General features: G+C 39.0%; 1 protein-coding gene across 3 annotated transcripts in view; it reads left to right on the top strand.

Annotated features, from left to right (window-relative positions):
• Positions 1 to 16,742, top strand: part of Cdkal1 (CDK5 regulatory subunit associated protein 1 like 1) — a 572,332-nt gene that overhangs the window by 243,348 nt on the left and 312,242 nt on the right. For all 3 annotated transcript variants that reach the window (XM_055619051.1, XM_055619049.1, XM_055619050.1), the window contains one exon: positions 5,337 to 5,440. In XM_055619051.1, the coding sequence (XP_055475026.1) occupies positions 5,337 to 5,440 (104 nt within the window). The remainder of the gene's footprint in view (positions 1 to 5,336; positions 5,441 to 16,742) is intronic.

Below are 16,742 nucleotides of genomic sequence, written 5' to 3'. Positions count from 1 at the left end.
AATAAATAAATAAATAAATAAATAAATAAATAAATAAATAAATAAATACCTTAAAAACTAGTAGTGACAGTACTAGTAGTTTGATTTTAGGAAAGTTCTTGTTGCTAAACATAATGTCTTGTTTTTTTCCCATGTGTGTCTTACTGAGGACCTTCTTGTATAGCACAGCTCCTAACTGAGTAGCTGAGCAATGGCTTGCTAACTGCTCCAGTCCATTGTGGAGTCTCCAGTAGCACCAAGTATTTGTTGGTATTTCAGTGGTATACAGGGACTGGATAAAAGGTTGTGGCATATAGTAAAAATTGTTGAATATCTTTTGAAGGCAATGGTAAGATTTTTTATTTGTAAGTGCATGCAGGTGGGGTGTATAGATACCTGGGCATATATAAAGGCCAGAGGAAGGGCCTTGCTTTATATATTTCTTCCTTATTCTTTTGCGATAGTATCACTCATTGAACCTGCTGCTAGGCTGGTGGCCCAAAAGCTTCAGCAGTCCTGCTGTCTCCATCCTGCCACACTATGTGGTTCATAGTTGCATGGGTGGTTACATCTAGCTTTTTGCATGAGTGGAGTGTTGAGGATTTGAACTTAAATCCCCACTGTTGGGCAGCAAGGACTCTTACTTACAAAGGTGCCTTATCAGCTCCAACTGTAAGGCTTTTAAAGGCTCATGCAGTCAGTCTGTATTCTCACACAGAGTTGGTTATTGTGTTATTAGAGCAATGCAGAATACAATCAATTTGTGGGAATTTCAGGTAAGATGGATTTGGTCTAGGACTAGAGTTATAATAGCACAAGTTTAACATGCTTACGGTCCAGGGTGTGGTCTCCAGCATCACAGAAAGGAAAGGAGGAAGAAGAAATTGAGTCTGACTGGGCTCTGTGTACCTTTGGGCACAATTTATAATCCTTTTGAGTTTAAATTTTCTTTATGAAAAATCCAGATAATGCCTTTTGCATATTTATGTGTAAGATGCCTAACTTAGTGTCAGGCAAGCATGCAGCCATTCTCTTCTGCTATTATTAGCTTCTATTTTTTCCAGAATCACTTTAAAGGTATTGAGTTTTATGGGAATCCATGGGTGCTGGCTATAAGAATAATCCTTTCAGGTAAAAGGAATGGAGATGAAATCCATGGGAGTGAAAACCCAGTAATGCAGCCTTTTGAAGTAACGAATGGAGCTAATAGGATGGAATAAGGGGAATGGAGGTGCAGTCTATATAATATAAGTTTTAACATGCAGGACAGGGAAATCTAGAAAGGGCACAATGGAAGATGATACTGAGTACAGGGAAACTGGCTTTTGTAGAGAATAGGGAGTCAGTGATGAGGGTGGAAGGCATTATCTCTGGTGGGAGAATCTTGGACTTAGAAAGCTGAAGGCTTCCTGATTCTGAAACCTCACTTGTGTTTTGTTTCTGATGCTCCATTTTCCTTTACTTAGGGTTTCAGCTTTGGCAAGCAAGCATCTTTTTATTACACAAGACCTCATCACTCTGCGGATAGCATCTCTTGTATTTGTTTGATAGTTCAAACACTTGGTTCTTTCTTTGGAAAACTCCTTTAAAATTTCAATGTGGAGCTATAGTAGGTACTATTAAGTAGCCAGGTCTGCCTAAACGTATGTCCTGTGAAAGTCTTGTTTTTCATTTGCAGGATGATATGTTAGTATAGAAAAACATGAGCAGATCATGTGGCTTTTTTAAGACTTGGCTCTAAGAGCTTATAATTTTGTCATAATTGAAGCTTCAAAAAAGATTTTATACTCTGTCAACTGATTAAAAATAAGTAAGGATTAAAGTATATGAAGGGACTACCCTGCAATATTTCAGCAATTAATACTTCAGTGTTAATGTTTTATTCTCAAATGGGTTTGCATATTTAAATTTATTCTCAACCAAGAAGCAAGGAGAAATAGAATTTCAGTCATATTAGGCGCCTCACTCAGTCCCTCTTCATTAAAAACAGATCATACAGGCTGTGTTTTAGAGTATGACTATGGTTTCCAAATTATTCCAGAACTCACAGCATCTAAGGTTTTTGAAAAGACTGTCCTAAGGGGATTTGTTTTTATTCATTTTGTGAACTGTGGCATTGAATCAGTGTATTATCCTGTGTTCCAATCTTGGGGGGATATCGTGGTTTTTGAACCTTCATTGTTACTTCGTCTGTTTGGTTTACGCAGATTAAAGTACTATACCTCATACACTCTTTCAGGCTTTGGGGTTTCACTGTTGAGGTAGGTCTAATCTCTCTCTGCTCCTGAGCCTGTTTTCTCACATGGTGTGTAGGTGTGTTGTGCTTTCTCTGTCGCTGCAGCCAGGGTCTGTAGAGGGCTTCCTGCATCCTTGCTGTTCAGTGTCCACCTCAATTTGTTTTTGGCTTTCAGCATTAAGCCTTCAAAGATCTTTTTGCTTTCTGACTATTACAGAAACTGGCTCAGAGTTCTTACTCTTGGACAATTATTTAATTGCTTATGGACAATTGAAAATGTCTATTATGAATTCCCTTATTTTAAAGTGTTGAAATGATTGGTCAACACAGTTCCTGGTGACTGCAAAAAAGTTGTTTTGAAACATCAAAAGGCTCCTTCTTTACTGCTTTGGCACTGTGCTTTGCCTTGATATTGTGACAGACCCCTCCTATTGAGAAGTTAGACGTAAGACTTAACTGCTTGAGTTGGTTCTGTTAGGACATGCTAACAGAAGTGAGCAATTGTTGACTTTGAGGTTACTAACAATAGCCAGCTTTTTTTTTTTGATAGAAGAAAATAAGTCTATGAAATAAATCTAATGAAAATTTAGAATTTAAATATCTCATCCACAACTTGGTGAACAGCAGTTGTGTGAATATTTTAGAATATCACTCATTTTAACTTTTTAGTACATTTTTGCAATCAGTTTTTTACGTAGAGGCCTCACTTCTACCACTGTTGATTAAGACAGTAGAAAAATGTCATTTGCCCTACCTGTTGTTAAACTAAACTATCCTTAATACATCTATCTGTTCCAAGAGTTTGGCGTACTTGTTATATGATAATTCAGACTTTACTTAACACTAGTTGCATGAAACACGTGGTGATTGGTACTTAAAATTTATGAACTGTAAAAACTTTTCTACATGGTTTACCTGTATCAATCCAACTAATTTTTTTTTTTTAATACTTCCTTCACTTTCTTTCTTCCTACTTTTTTATCCACCCCCTTTCCTCTGGTGTGGTATCTTTTAAGAAGCAACTGTAATTAGAAGTGTTAGTGGATTTCATGAAGACTGTCTGTAGACTTCTCAGTGCCCTTCATTTGCATGGGATAAAGAAGAAGAGAACAGGGTCCTTGAAGTAGGATTATAGCTTGAAGTGTCATCATGCCTAGAACAGTGCTGATTCCAATGAATGCCAGTCAGAGGGGAATCCCAGATCCATGGGAACACTTGAGGAAGTCAGAGAGCACACTGTCCTCCCAGTGTACCCAGCATACTACTGGGAATTGAGTTCCAGAATTTGAACAAAACAAGTTATATGAGGTGACATGTTTTGTCCATAGAATCAGCAAGAAAATGATAAACAGAAAAAGATGACAGCAGGAATGCAAAGTACATGCATGGGCCAGTCCAGCCAGGAAGCCTGACTTCAGAGTTCTCAAAACTAAAGGAGAGAAGCACGTATCTTACACAAATGGTTTTATGTGGGAGGCTAAGTGCTGTCAAATATGTGCTACATTACCTTAGCTCATGCTGGATGAGGGCTTTCTGTCCTCATCTGCCTGTAGCTAGGATGGTTTCTATTGTTGTTTGCGGTGTTTGATTTTGATTTTGATACTACAAATGCTGTAAATGGAGGTGAGAGCCTCAGTTTGGCTAAATACAGGATCTACCCACTCTCCCAAGGATGTTTGAATCACATTTATTCCATGGACTTTTTCATATGAAAGACCCATAGAGTTGAAATCTGTTAAGCCTGCACTTGAAACTGAGCTGTTACAGGGCCTTGGCCTAATTACTTGTCTGCCCTTTTTGTAGGTAGATATCCATTCTGTGTGGTGGACATTGTTAATAATATGCTCTGTCCCCACCACTGCACATAGAAGGCTAAAGGAGGTCCCATGTGCTTACCCTAACAGGTTCTTCTTAGTCAGGAGGAAACAGAGGGTTATCCTTTGTGGACAGCCAGCCCAGCATCATTCTTCCAAAGCTGCAGAAGGCCCTCAGTTTTTTAAATTAAATATTAATTGCCTGAGAGGAACAGTGCTAGAAGTTAATGATCAGTGGTTTGCCAAATAATTAAATACATTTCAAATGCACATGTTACTATTCCTGAGAGTTGTATGTAAACTATCAGACATCAAACATTGTTGGTTTGACTACTAAGGACAGTGATTCTTATATATCTCAGTTACATACCAGTAAAATTATGTTGGTAAGGTTCATTCATCAAATTATAGTTTTGCAAGGGGAAAATTTAAAGCATTGTGTAACAGTGATCTTTTGAGAGCCTTGTTCCTTACAGTGGATACTGAACCACTGAGGATAGGCAACTTCTGTTTTGTTCAGTTCTAAAAATTTATCTTTTTTATATTGAAATTTTATTTTAAAATTTTGTGATACATCTATTTAAATTTTATTTTAAAACTAAAGAAATCAGTATTCTAGTTTGGAGAAAACAACTTTTAACTGTAGCTGAAGGCTACTGGGACAAGTCAGTTCTTACAGTTCTCCCAGCTCATGTTGACATCCTGTGTGTTTTCTCTGGCTAGTGTAACTCACGGGCACATCTTGATATTTTCCTCGTGGGGTAAAAACTGATCGGAAAATGTCGAAAAGTCCGTGCTTTTGTGAGAAATCATTAGTTAAAGATTCAATGAGTGTACTTCAGTATTCCTAATAAAATGTTTCATATAAGTAATACAAAACACTTTCTGGTTATTTGATGGCCAAAGAAATACTGGTGGTTTACCAAAAAGAAAAGAAAAGAAAAAAAAAAAGAGTGCTGTGTTTTGAATTTCATTTGATTAATCATGGGGTTTCTAAACTTGGGTCTCCTAAAAAAAAATGTGTGTTTGATCAGAAAGTATTTATAAACTTCACTTCTTGTAGATTTGTGTGTTTTAGGATAATCTGTGGCTTTCTGTGACCATTCTCTCATAGTTAAAAGTCACAAGGATTACCAACTCTGGTCTTCATGGAAGTTAAATATGAGTCATTTAGATAATTATTTTTTGTATCATATAAATTAAGCAAATGTTACTAAAATGTCACTGCACTGTTTGTTTTGCCTGTCAGTTTATGTACACCGTGTCTTTAAGGTTTTGAGCCTTATTTATTGCTTCCATTTGAACAGGTGTCTCAATGCTTGTACCTACTGCAAAACTAAACATGCCAGAGGAAACCTGGCCAGCTATCCCATTGATGAGCTTGTAGAGAGAGCCAAGCAGTCCTTTCAAGGTAAGGGTTTCTAGAATTATGTTATGAAGTAAGCTTTCTGAATAATATTCATCTTCTAAGCAATACTTCCTTTTAAAAAGGTTCCAGTTAGCTGTCTGAAGTTTAAAAATATGCCTGCTCAGCTAACAGGCTAGTATCAGATGTAATTGCTCAAGCTGTATTTATATTGGGTATGATCCTGTACCACTTTTCCATTTAACCACTCTCAGGTAAACAACACATTATAGATCACTCTTCTCTAGACAGCACAATAAAGGTAAAATAAGGGACGAGTGAGCTAAATAAACAAACAAAAAAAATAAATGGGTGTATGTAAGCAGCTGTGAAATTTGTTAGGGTTTTTGTGGACTGAATGAAATATACAGCTGAATGAAATGAGACTGGGGGCCGTGGTACTGGCTGGTGGGGCGGGGGTCTTGTGAGGAATGTTCTGCCTGGGCTGCTCACTTACTACTGCCTGAATCACTACCTCCTGCCCTCAGCAAATAGCAAGCCTTATCTTTAACATGAGTCACAGTTGTTTTGACACATAACTGCTTAAGCCATGAACTTCCTCTTTTGTCTTTGTTTGTAATCTGTGTATATAACAGTGGTATGTTTTCATACCCAACATGCAGAGAACCTATTGTCTCTCATCTTGTGGGTTAATAGTTACTGGCAATGTACTTCTCCCTTTAGCAAGTAACTTGGAAAACTTCATTCAGTACTCAACCCTGAGTGTCACAATGTTTGTGTTCTAAACACAGTTCTTTATTCAGGTTATATAAAGCTTTTATCAACATGAATTTGTGTAATAGAGTAAAAGATACCCTGATTCATTTATTGACATAAAAGCTACTTTTTTTTTAACCATTTGTTTTTAACTTATTCCTTTCCTATGTTCACATTCAACAGGCACTGATGAGAAACAAAGGGAGCTTGTTGGCTCTTGGTAACACTCTGTTTTTAGTGCTAGGTTTTGTTAGTTCTGGGAAAACCTGAAAGATTGTCTTTTCTGCAGCATGATTCCGGGAAACATTTTCCAGGAGGGGTAGAAGCTTGGATAGAAACCATCTGTATGTATCTGGCCTGGCATTTTTGACTGGTGCTCGTTTTTCCATGTATTTGTCTGCTAATGGGGATATTAAGTATGACTGAGCTATATACCAACCACTACAAATATAGGAAGCAGCAGTACTTGTGAAAGCAGCAGCAACATTGTGAAATTCCTAGACTTTTCAAAAATCTATCTCATTTCACTTGGAAAGACTGAAAAATATAAAGGGATAAATTTTTATGACTGTTTAGGAAATGAAGAATTTTATTTATTCATTCATGATTGATACTTATGTTTCGTATGGTTGTATCATGGCTTACATAGGCCTCTCATGTGTCACATATGACTTAAGAAAAAGGGAACATGGATTTCATGAACTGGTTAGAGAGCTTCTGTAAATGCTTTCACCTTAGCAGTTGGATTTCTCTTCTGAGCAGCGTGCACTTTCTTCCGGGGTTGTTGGTAGTGTCAGCTCTTCAGCTTTGGGCTAGTGATGATGAGTGACTCAGCTCATCACAGGCTAGCAACAGTTAGTGGCTGCTCACAGAGCAAGTTCCGGAAGATTGCGGTAGTAACTTTCACCAGTAGTTTGTGTGTTATTTTCATTCTGAACTGAGTGTTAACAATGTAAGCTTGAAACTTGTCCTCTTGTTATCTGTATCTTAGAGTTGAAACTCAGACCCTGGTTCTTAGGCTGCTGGCTCAGTTGATTGCCACGTGGCTTTGTTGTGGAAGCACTTGCTAAGGGAACCGGTGTGTGCAGGAGGGTTGCTGTAGGAAGTTTGGTTTTGGGACCCTGCTCTGCTGCTCCCTGCCAGGTGATCTGAGCAGGCTGTCGGACCTCTCCAAGCTGTAGTTGCCCCTTTAACATTATCTGTTGTCAGAATTCTAGATGGTGTATGCCTATTGTTGACTGTGTGGAAGGGAATGAAGTAGATATGTTTCTTATAGTAAAGAAATCTAAAATGAATCCAGGAGGAAAAAACTAATTTGCGTAGAGCATTGAAGCAACAGATGTAAGTGACTGTGGTGGTCCAATCCCAGGCTTTACGTTTGCTTTTAAGTGTGTTCTATGAGAAATGTCTTTATAGATGAGCTAGTTACTATGACAGCCGCTTTTAATTTTCTGATTTTGAAAGATACAAATTTTCATCTCATCCTAGGAAATACAAACGTATAGGCACATGCTGGAAATATGTTGAGTGGGTAGTGTTATCTTTGTTTCTGCAAAGGACCTTGAATCTTTGAGGGTCTCATCAAATTTCAAAGTCTTCATTTTCAAATCACAAAAGATAATTTTACAGGTAACAGAATAGAAGAAATGTCCCTTTTTATTTCTAAGGTTTTAATTTATTCTTTAATAAATTATGTGCCTTTGAGCCACAACCGTTTTACCTTTATTTAGAAATCTTGCCCCATAATGAGTAACTAACATGGCTCTGTGAAGTTACTCAAAGATGAGGTCTAAGTATGCGACCAGTAAATGCCTTATTAGTACAGGTAAATTTCCTTCCTTAAAATCGTCCCCCTAAGCCCCTTCTCTTCCCTTCCCCTCCCTTTTCCTTTTCTGGATTTTTGAGAGAAGGTCTTGCTGTTTGGGACATTGAACTTGCTATATTGAGCAGGGTAGCCTCAAACTTGTAGCAATCTTCTTGCTAGAATTACAGGTATGTGTCACTGTACCCTGTTTGGTGACCTTTTCTCTCCCTTTCTTATTTTGTTTACTGGCTTTTGTGCACCAGTAACATGATTTTTTAAAAACTAAACTTATGTACACTAAGATTAGAAGTCAGGTTTTCTGTCATATAATAAAATGCACAATAAGTATATAATTCCTTCCTTAGTGTCAAAATCTTGAGATGTTTTATGTTTATGAAAACTTATCTCCTATCTCTATCGATAGCGAATGTACAGACAATTGAATGTACAGTCCAATTGAAAGGCAAGCAGCACTTAGAAAAGAATGTAAACCAGTCTGGAAATCATTCTGGATAAAATGGCCTATTGAGGTGTCGAACCTGCTGCACTTGAAGTCTCCTGCCCAGAGTGCGCTTATGAACTTTTGAATAGCAACATTGAAATCAAGATTATATTCTGTAAACAGAAACATTAATTTCCCTTATACATAAAGCATATTTAGTTGGTTTCATAGCTGCTTTTCTCTTCTTCTTGCCCACCTTAGACCTCTGGACTCTTTTTACATTCCGAGTGTTCTATCGTTGGGAGCAGATTGACATTTGTGTGTTGGGAAATCCTCTTCCTGCCTTAGTCTCTCTTCCATGTCAGGATGTTTTTTTTTCCCTTTAACAAAATCACAGGATAAACATGATTCCTGGGCTGAGATTGCTGCGCTCCTTGTAGCTGCGTGTTTAGGTACCTAGAAGAACATGTCAGGCAGTGACCAGGACTTTGTTGGGGCCAGAATGAATTCACAGACTGGTGTTCCTGGTTTTTTTTTGTTTGTTTGTTTGTTTGTTTTTAGGATATTTGTATTGATTTTTTTCCTAGCAGCTAATCAATCAGTTTCAGTTGTGTTCTTGATGGAGCGAACCTTTGTGTGTGTGCTGGGTGAGTGGTGTGGAAACAGCACCTTCATTGCTGTCTCTGAATCAAAATGTAGGGATGATGGATGGGCTGTTTTCACAGCTATCCTGTGCTTTTCTAGATCTTGTTTGTGCGTTACCCCACCCCACCCCCATGCACACCATTTCCTGCCCTCATAAATCTGAAAAGCCCTTGCACAGTAAGTGACGTTAACCAGTTATATGATTTAACATAAATTATGGATGAAGTAATCAGAATAGGAAGAAAATTTCTTGATGTCTAGTGATTTCAGTATTATTGTTGAAATTTTGAAAATCAAATTCAGAGCTTAAGGCTGGCGAAGAGCACTACCTGTTATGGCTAAGATTAATTGTGAAAAGCAAAGAGAAGGACATTGCTTCTTCCTACGCTGGGTAGTTAATGCTGGGAGCAATATTGGATTTTCTGTTGTATTATCCAAATTGCTCAGTTGTGGAGTTTGCATGAAGCCCCGACTTGACTATCACCTCTAGTGATGATTACTGTATAATGATTTTACTCCAAGATAAAAAGGGGACCAATAATGGCATTCTGTTATTTTGTGTGACAGTTAAGTGTCTAATTCTCTCATTTTTTCCATTTGTACAATATTCAAATAAAATAATCAAGTAAATATCTCTTATAGATCACTTTCATTTGCATGTTTGCTATACATTGTCAACTCTAGAAGGGATTTAAGTATCACACATTAAATGATTATATGTAATGGACTATGAAAATGAAAGCCTTGTAAAGCTGTGCTCTACTTTGAAAGAGGGAAGATTATTTTGCTAACCTGGAAGTCTTGGCTATCTAGGAAAGCAAGAAAAGGAAAATCTCCATCATTTCATGAGCACATGAAGGCAAATACATAGTGCACAGTGAGACATCTATTTGCTTGTAGGCTTGGAACACTAGCAGGCTCATTTATCATCATCCAGATAGGACTGAAGACCTGGCTGACAGTTATTGAGTACTTATTTTGCAAAGGATAGGGATTAAAAAGATTAAAACCACATGGACTGTGTTTTAAGGCACTCTTCTCTGTTTAGGAAAGTTGGTACCGAGTGGAAGTAATGAGACAGTGTCTCACCTCACCCTCCTTGGCCTACAGCTTGCTATGTAGCTGAGAATGACCTTGTACTTCTGACCCTCCTGTCTCTCCCTTCAAAATGCCGGTATTATGGGCATGCATCACTGTACCTGGTTTTGGAATGGTGAAAAATTAAAGTCTACAGAACCATGAAGCAAGTCTTAGGATAAGAGCTCATCAACCTTTCTTTAAAATAGAAATAAGAGCCTTTGGAGTTGAAAGCATACCTGAATATCTAGCATGGTGCCAGCTGGTCAGCATCCTTTATGTTTCTCTCTACCCTCTCTAACACTGGTATTCCCTGCTGGGCAGCTTGTTCATCTTGCTGGCTGTTGACCCTGGGTCATCAGCTGCTTCATCTCTGATGACCTTTAAGATTCAAAATACCATTCGGAATCTTGTGGGGAATGTTATGCTAGAGGCCTATGACAAAGAAACCCCCATGTGGCTGTGAGTTAAACTGACTATTGGAACTATATGGCTACTGTTCATGCAACATTTCCAGAGTATTTGTTGAAACTAGTTTGTTTTCTGCTAATAAGCTGAAGTCTTGGAAAAGCTGTGATCTCAATATATGGTGTGATTGATTTGGGCAGTTTTTATAGGAGACATTATGTTTGAGCATACGTGGTGGGTGGTGTGTATGGGTTTGGTCAGTGCTCAGTATATGTTGGGTGAGTGGCTAACATAGAAATTCAAGCCTCATGTAATTTCCTGTGCTGCTTGGGGCCTGTACTGAAAATGTGACACCGAAAACTCATGTTTAAGAAATGAGCAAGAAATGCCACTTGGCTTCAGGTGTTCATCTAGTGTAGTTAATTGAACACAGACTTGGTTATGTGACACAGATGTCTAGTGGTGATGGCTTTTCCAGATTTCAAGCAGACTAACTGCAGAGACTCATGTGCTGATGCTTCAGAGGTATCTACCATTTTATGGATCAGGTGTATGCACTTAGTTCCACATTAATGGCTAGTGTGGATACATGCATTTGTGTTGGGTTTTTGTGTTCTTAACAACATTCTGCAAATTAGTCTGGGTGACAGTAGGACATGAGTTCCCCCAAGGCTTTGTTTTTAGAGTTTGTATTGAGGCTGATCTCTTTCTGGGAAGGTTTTGGTGAACTTTGAAAGTTGTGAGTCAGTTTGGAAGGTTCTTCAGGGGAATTTTAGCCACCCTGGAAAGATGCGAAAGCGATCCTGTTACCTGGTGGTTTCTGAACCTGACCTCCGTGGGATGTTTTTTGGGAAGAAGCACTACTTTGTGAGGCCAGCTCAGGCTCATTCTGCAGAGTCTGCAGTTTCTCACACTGGCTGTCAGTTCCCTTCATTTGAAAACTTATTAAATTTCTTCTCCTGCTCCCGTAGATATTAAATTGCCGTAAACACCCTTACACAATGTCACGTATGGTGAGCACAATTTTCTGCATGAAAAACAATGTTTGTTAGTGGGACCTTGGCTGTCTGCAGAGGTTATAAATTCCTGTATTTCTTGTTATTTGTTGCCCTTTGTATGCTCTTTATATCTCTTGGTCAGTTCTAACACATTTCTTACTGCTTGTGATATAGAAAAAGTTTGATTTACGTTGCTGACTTGGAAATGCTTGCTCTTTAATGCATCATTTCTGATATTGCTAACAACAGGAGAGTGAAAGCCCAGAGGGCTAGAAAATCCAGCGGTGACAATATAGTTGAGTAAAAGGAAGTTGGTGAATAAATGAATTTAGTGATTAAGGAAATGAGTAATTACATAATTCTGTGAGTGTGTCTGTGTATGTGCATGTGTGTGTGTGTGTGTGTAGGTAGGTGTGTAAGCATGTACATAGGTAGAGGCGGAGAGCCACCTCAGAACCCTGACAGCCCTAGTAGGCTCTGCCACTGCTCTACATCCTTACAGTTAGCACATCCTTACAGCTAGTTCTTATAAAAACTATAATATTAATTCTTGAGAATGTCATACAATGTACTTTGATCATATTTGCCACTGCCTCAACTTCTTCCAAACACAATGCCCCTTTCTTATTCACCTGACTTTGTGTCCTCAAACAACAGTTAAACAATAAACCAGTAGGTATAATTGTACAGCCCATAAATTCTTCAGTGGAACGCTGGAATGTATTCAGCCTAATAGGGCCATACCCTTAAAGAAACCTGATTCTTTCTCCCCCAGCAGCTATAAATAGCCAATAGTTCCATAGATGGGGTCGAATTTTATACCCCCTCTCTCTCTACGCCAGTATTTTAGTTTGGCTTGTGATTGCACAGTGTATATGCTTTCACAAGCACTGTGAGTTCATGTGGAATTGCTGTGTTATGTCTGGAAAACATAGATTCAGTGTATTTTTTTTTTTTTTTTTTTTTACTGCTTCCAACTTTTGCAGTCTTTCCATCTCTTTTCTGCAATGACACGTATACCTTTGGAGTAGGTGTTTCTCCTCACCTTGTCCAGTTGTGGGTTCTAGAATTAATCACCACTTGCTGTAAAATGTAACTTCTCCCATGAGGGTTGTGAGATGCACTAATCTTTATGCAGGGCAATAAGTCATTATGAGTCATTTAATATTGTGCCCCTTTACTAGAATAATAGAAGTGGGATCTCCCCTATTGTCTATGACCTGGGTTGCCACAAGTTCTTGGCTCCCATCCTAATTCCAAGTATGCGTTCCATCTTGTGGAGCAGGTCGCATTAAAAGCAGGAAAATTCCTGTGACATTTGTGCGACTCCTGCACCAGTCGGCATGCCTTGCCAGGCCAGTTCTGTTTTGTTTTGTTTTCTTCTTTTTAATTTTCAAGGCTGAGAGTGAAGACAACTTTTTCTTCTCCTCTGGCAGCGTGTATAGCGCCCTCAAAACTATGAAAGTTAGCCTGATCATATCAATGTGCTGAATTTCTAGTTAAGGAGACAGAATGTTGGTGAGATAGTAACTATAGATTTGGAATTTAAACTCAGAGTAAGTCTGGACTCTGGACCATTGGTTGAAATGCAAAAATCTGGCTGAATGCTTAATACAGTAGCTTTGTCATAAACCTGGTATTCTACGTTTTTCTCAAATAACTGAGATGAAGATGGAATATAGACCACTTACCAAGGCATTGTTTAGAGAAGTGTTATGGCTAGACTAATGCTAACATATGATCAAAATATTCAGTGAAATAGTGAGGAAATTTACTATTTATCTGTGGTAACAAAAATGTGGCCTGAATTTTCCCATGTAATAAGTATCAGCTCTATTATTCATGTTAAGTTTGCTATACTCGTACATTTGTGCTGCTATAATCAAACACCACAGACTCCTGGACATGGTGGCAAATATCTGGCTTCCCATCTATACCCGTGGCTGTATAGATAGGAGGATTGCTTGAATTCTGGCGTTCAAGACTAGCCTGAATAACATAGTAAGACACCATCACAAAATGAAGTGGCAGGGAGTTTGGGAGATAACCTTTCGTTCCAGCACTCCACAGGTAGAGGCAAGTAGATCTCTCTGAGTTCAAAGCCAGCCTGGTCTTCATAGTGAGTTCCAAGGTTTTCAGAGTTTAATAGTAAGACCCTGCCTCATAAACAGCAAAATGAGATATACCTGGTAGTTTACAAAGAAAAGAAAGGTATTTACTCATAGTTCTGAAAACTGCAAGTCCAGGGTTTAATGACAGTCTGGTAGGGACCCAGTCTCTCTTTCCAGTGCTAGTTTGTTGCTTTGTGTTCCGAGTTAATGATAAGAGGGAAGGAAAAAGATCCCTGAAGGCCTTCCCACCTCCTAAAAGATGTCACCTTTTAATGGTATAGAAGCATTGATTTGAATTTTGTTTGTTCTTTAAGGAAGCTTTTAGGATACAGGTGTAAGTCACAAATCCACCCCGAAGTTTCCAGTAGCTCACAGGTGCTTCTTATAGTTTCAGTGGCTGTAAACTTCCAGAATTCCGAAGTTCCTATTAATCCCTCAGTGACAGTTTTCAGGAGTACCGAGAAGTACCTGGCCCATGGGCACAGACAGCTGTGAGGCGTGGAGAAGGCTTTGCTCTTTTCAGCCCGTGAGGATATTTGCTGCGTGTGCCCTTCCACGTGTGAGAGTGCAGCCAGAGGCCCTATCCTTGCAGCAGAATTTTCCTTAATTAGATGCTGATGTTACTGGCTCTCTGTGGCCTTCCACCCTCTTGAACTGCGAGGAATAAATATATGCTGTTCATAAATTACTTATTCCAAGATATTTTATAGTAGCTGTCTGAATAGATTAAGGGAGCTATATGCTAGGCAATGTATATTTTAAAAACTCCATAAGTTTGGGAATCAATAGCCTAGATCTTTTGTGTGTGTGTGTGTGTGTGCGTGTGTGTGTGGGGGGGGGTGGCTAGTTTTTAATTTTACCAAAATTTCTTAAAGTATTATCTTTTTTGATGAAGATAGTTGATTCTTTCAAAGCAGAATTTCTTACAGTTAGCATAATCAAGAGACCTTTAACTCCCTTAAACATGTTTTATAAAACAAACATGCCTTATATTATGGAAATAATCCCTTGCTCAATGCTAATGAACTAATTAGACTTGTATTAATTGCTTTTCTCTTGCTGTAATAATACACCATGACTAAAGAAACTTACAGAAGTAAAGAGTTTTTTTCTGTCCATCATCGTGAGGAGGGACCAGGAGCTGAGGGCCAGCGTCTGCAGCTGCAGACAAAGCAGGGAGAATGGGAAGCAGGGCATGGTCCTGAATTCTCAGAGCCTGTCTCCAGGGGTGCACCTCCTCCAACAAGTCAGCCAGGGATCGAGTGTACAAATGCCTGAGCTCAGGAGGGATATTCTCAGACCTCTGGTTTCCATAAGTACTGGAGGAATGTATTGGTGCCTGTAATTTTGTGTGTAATTTTTGGAAGAATAAATTTAAGAAATTAAATTTTTTTTTTTATATTTTAGAAATTTACATCTTTACCAGATTAGAAAACATCTAATTTGATTTATTTGCACAGTAAAACATACCATAGTTGAGAATGGTAGTTTAAGGAAAGGAAGATTATGAGCAGCAACTTCTTAGGAGAGACACCAGGGCGGAGGGTTCTGCATGAGAAATGAGCAGTGTAGCTTGCATTTGGCACCTGTTAGGCCCCATATCCTCTGGCTGCATCCTCCGCTCACACTGACTTTGACCCTGGCTCCACCCTGTTCTCACCCTACTCACTGAATGTAACAGTTCTTTCTTCTTTCTTCTCCCAACCCCTTGTGTGTGCGTGTGTAGACATGTGCGTGTGCACACGCCTGTGCCTATTTTTTTTTTTTAATTGAATCTTTCATTGAACCTGGAGCTCACCGATTTGTCTGGGCAATGAGCTCTAAGGATTTTCTCATCCCCGTCTCCCTGGTCTTGGCTAGATTCACACTGACACCCAGTTTTTATATTACAGCTGTGCTAGGGGTCCAAACTCAGCTCTTCATGCTTGTGCTGAAGGCATAGGGATTATCTGTGTAGCCTTGATCATCCTGGACTCGCTTTGTAGACCAAACTCACAGAGATCTGTCTGCCATTGTCTCCCTGACTTCTGGGAGTCAGGCATGCACCACTGCGCCGCCCCTCACTTCTTTTCTATGAGAAGTTTCTCAGTGGCTTTTGCCACTGAGTGGCTTTATTTGGGGAGAGACGACAAATTAGGTGGCTTGCCTGTAGTCTCAGCACTCAGGAGGATGAATCAGGATGGCAAGTTTCAGATCAGCATGTGATACTTATTGAAACCTTATCATGCATAACTGTATGCAATAATAATTAATGACAATGAGCCCATGATTTTGAAGATCAGGAAAGGGTATGGGAAATTTTGGAGAGAGGAGAAGGAAGGGACGAATTCTGTAGTTATAATGTCAGTAAAAAGGACAAGACTTAGATATGAACCCCTGGCAGGTGGTTCTTTGTTCTTCCTTTTGCAGGATGGAGGGTCCTATTCTCCTTTATGAAACTGACTTCTCTGAAAAGAAAGCACTAACTACATTAAGAAAAGTGCTATAGCAGCCTGTTAACTTCCAAATTATCATTTTACTTATGCATTCTTCCAGTAAATATTTGTTGTGGGCCTAATATATACCATTTGTCATGCCAAATTCTTAGAATTCAGTTGTGAATTAAATAGGCGTTCTCAGTAACTTAACAGAAGAAGAACGATGAATACAGAAAAGGGATACAAAATAGGAAATATATTTACTTTTGAGGAAACAGTGAAGTTATAGAGGATAAAGGCTATAAAGAATGTAGCCTATTTTGGCAGTGGCTTGTTTTTCCAGGATTTTCCTTGTTCTCACCCTCCTTTTATTTTTAATTTTTAATTTTAATTCTTTATTACTTACACTTTATTCACTTTGTATCCCCCTGTGGTTCCCTCCCTCCTACCGTCCCAATCCCTCCCTTCCTCCACCCTCTGCATGCGTGCCCCTCCCCAAGTCCACTGATAGGGGAGCTCTTCTTTTCCTTCCTTCTGATCCTAGTCAATTAGGTCTCATCAGGAGTGGCTGCATTGTCATCTTCTGTGGCCTGGTAAGGCTGCTCCCCCCTCAGGAGGAGGTGATCAAAGAGCAGGCCAATCAGTCCATGTCAGAGACAGTCCCTGTTCCTATTACTATGGAACCCACT

Source organism: Psammomys obesus, unplaced genomic scaffold, assembly GCF_907164565.1.
Source record: "Psammomys obesus unplaced genomic scaffold, mPsaObe1.curated_primary_1811, whole genome shotgun sequence".
NCBI lineage: Eukaryota > Metazoa > Chordata > Mammalia > Rodentia > Muridae > Psammomys > Psammomys obesus.
Note: the sequence above shows the minus strand (reverse complement) of the source record. Positions and strands in the feature narration are given on the sequence as shown.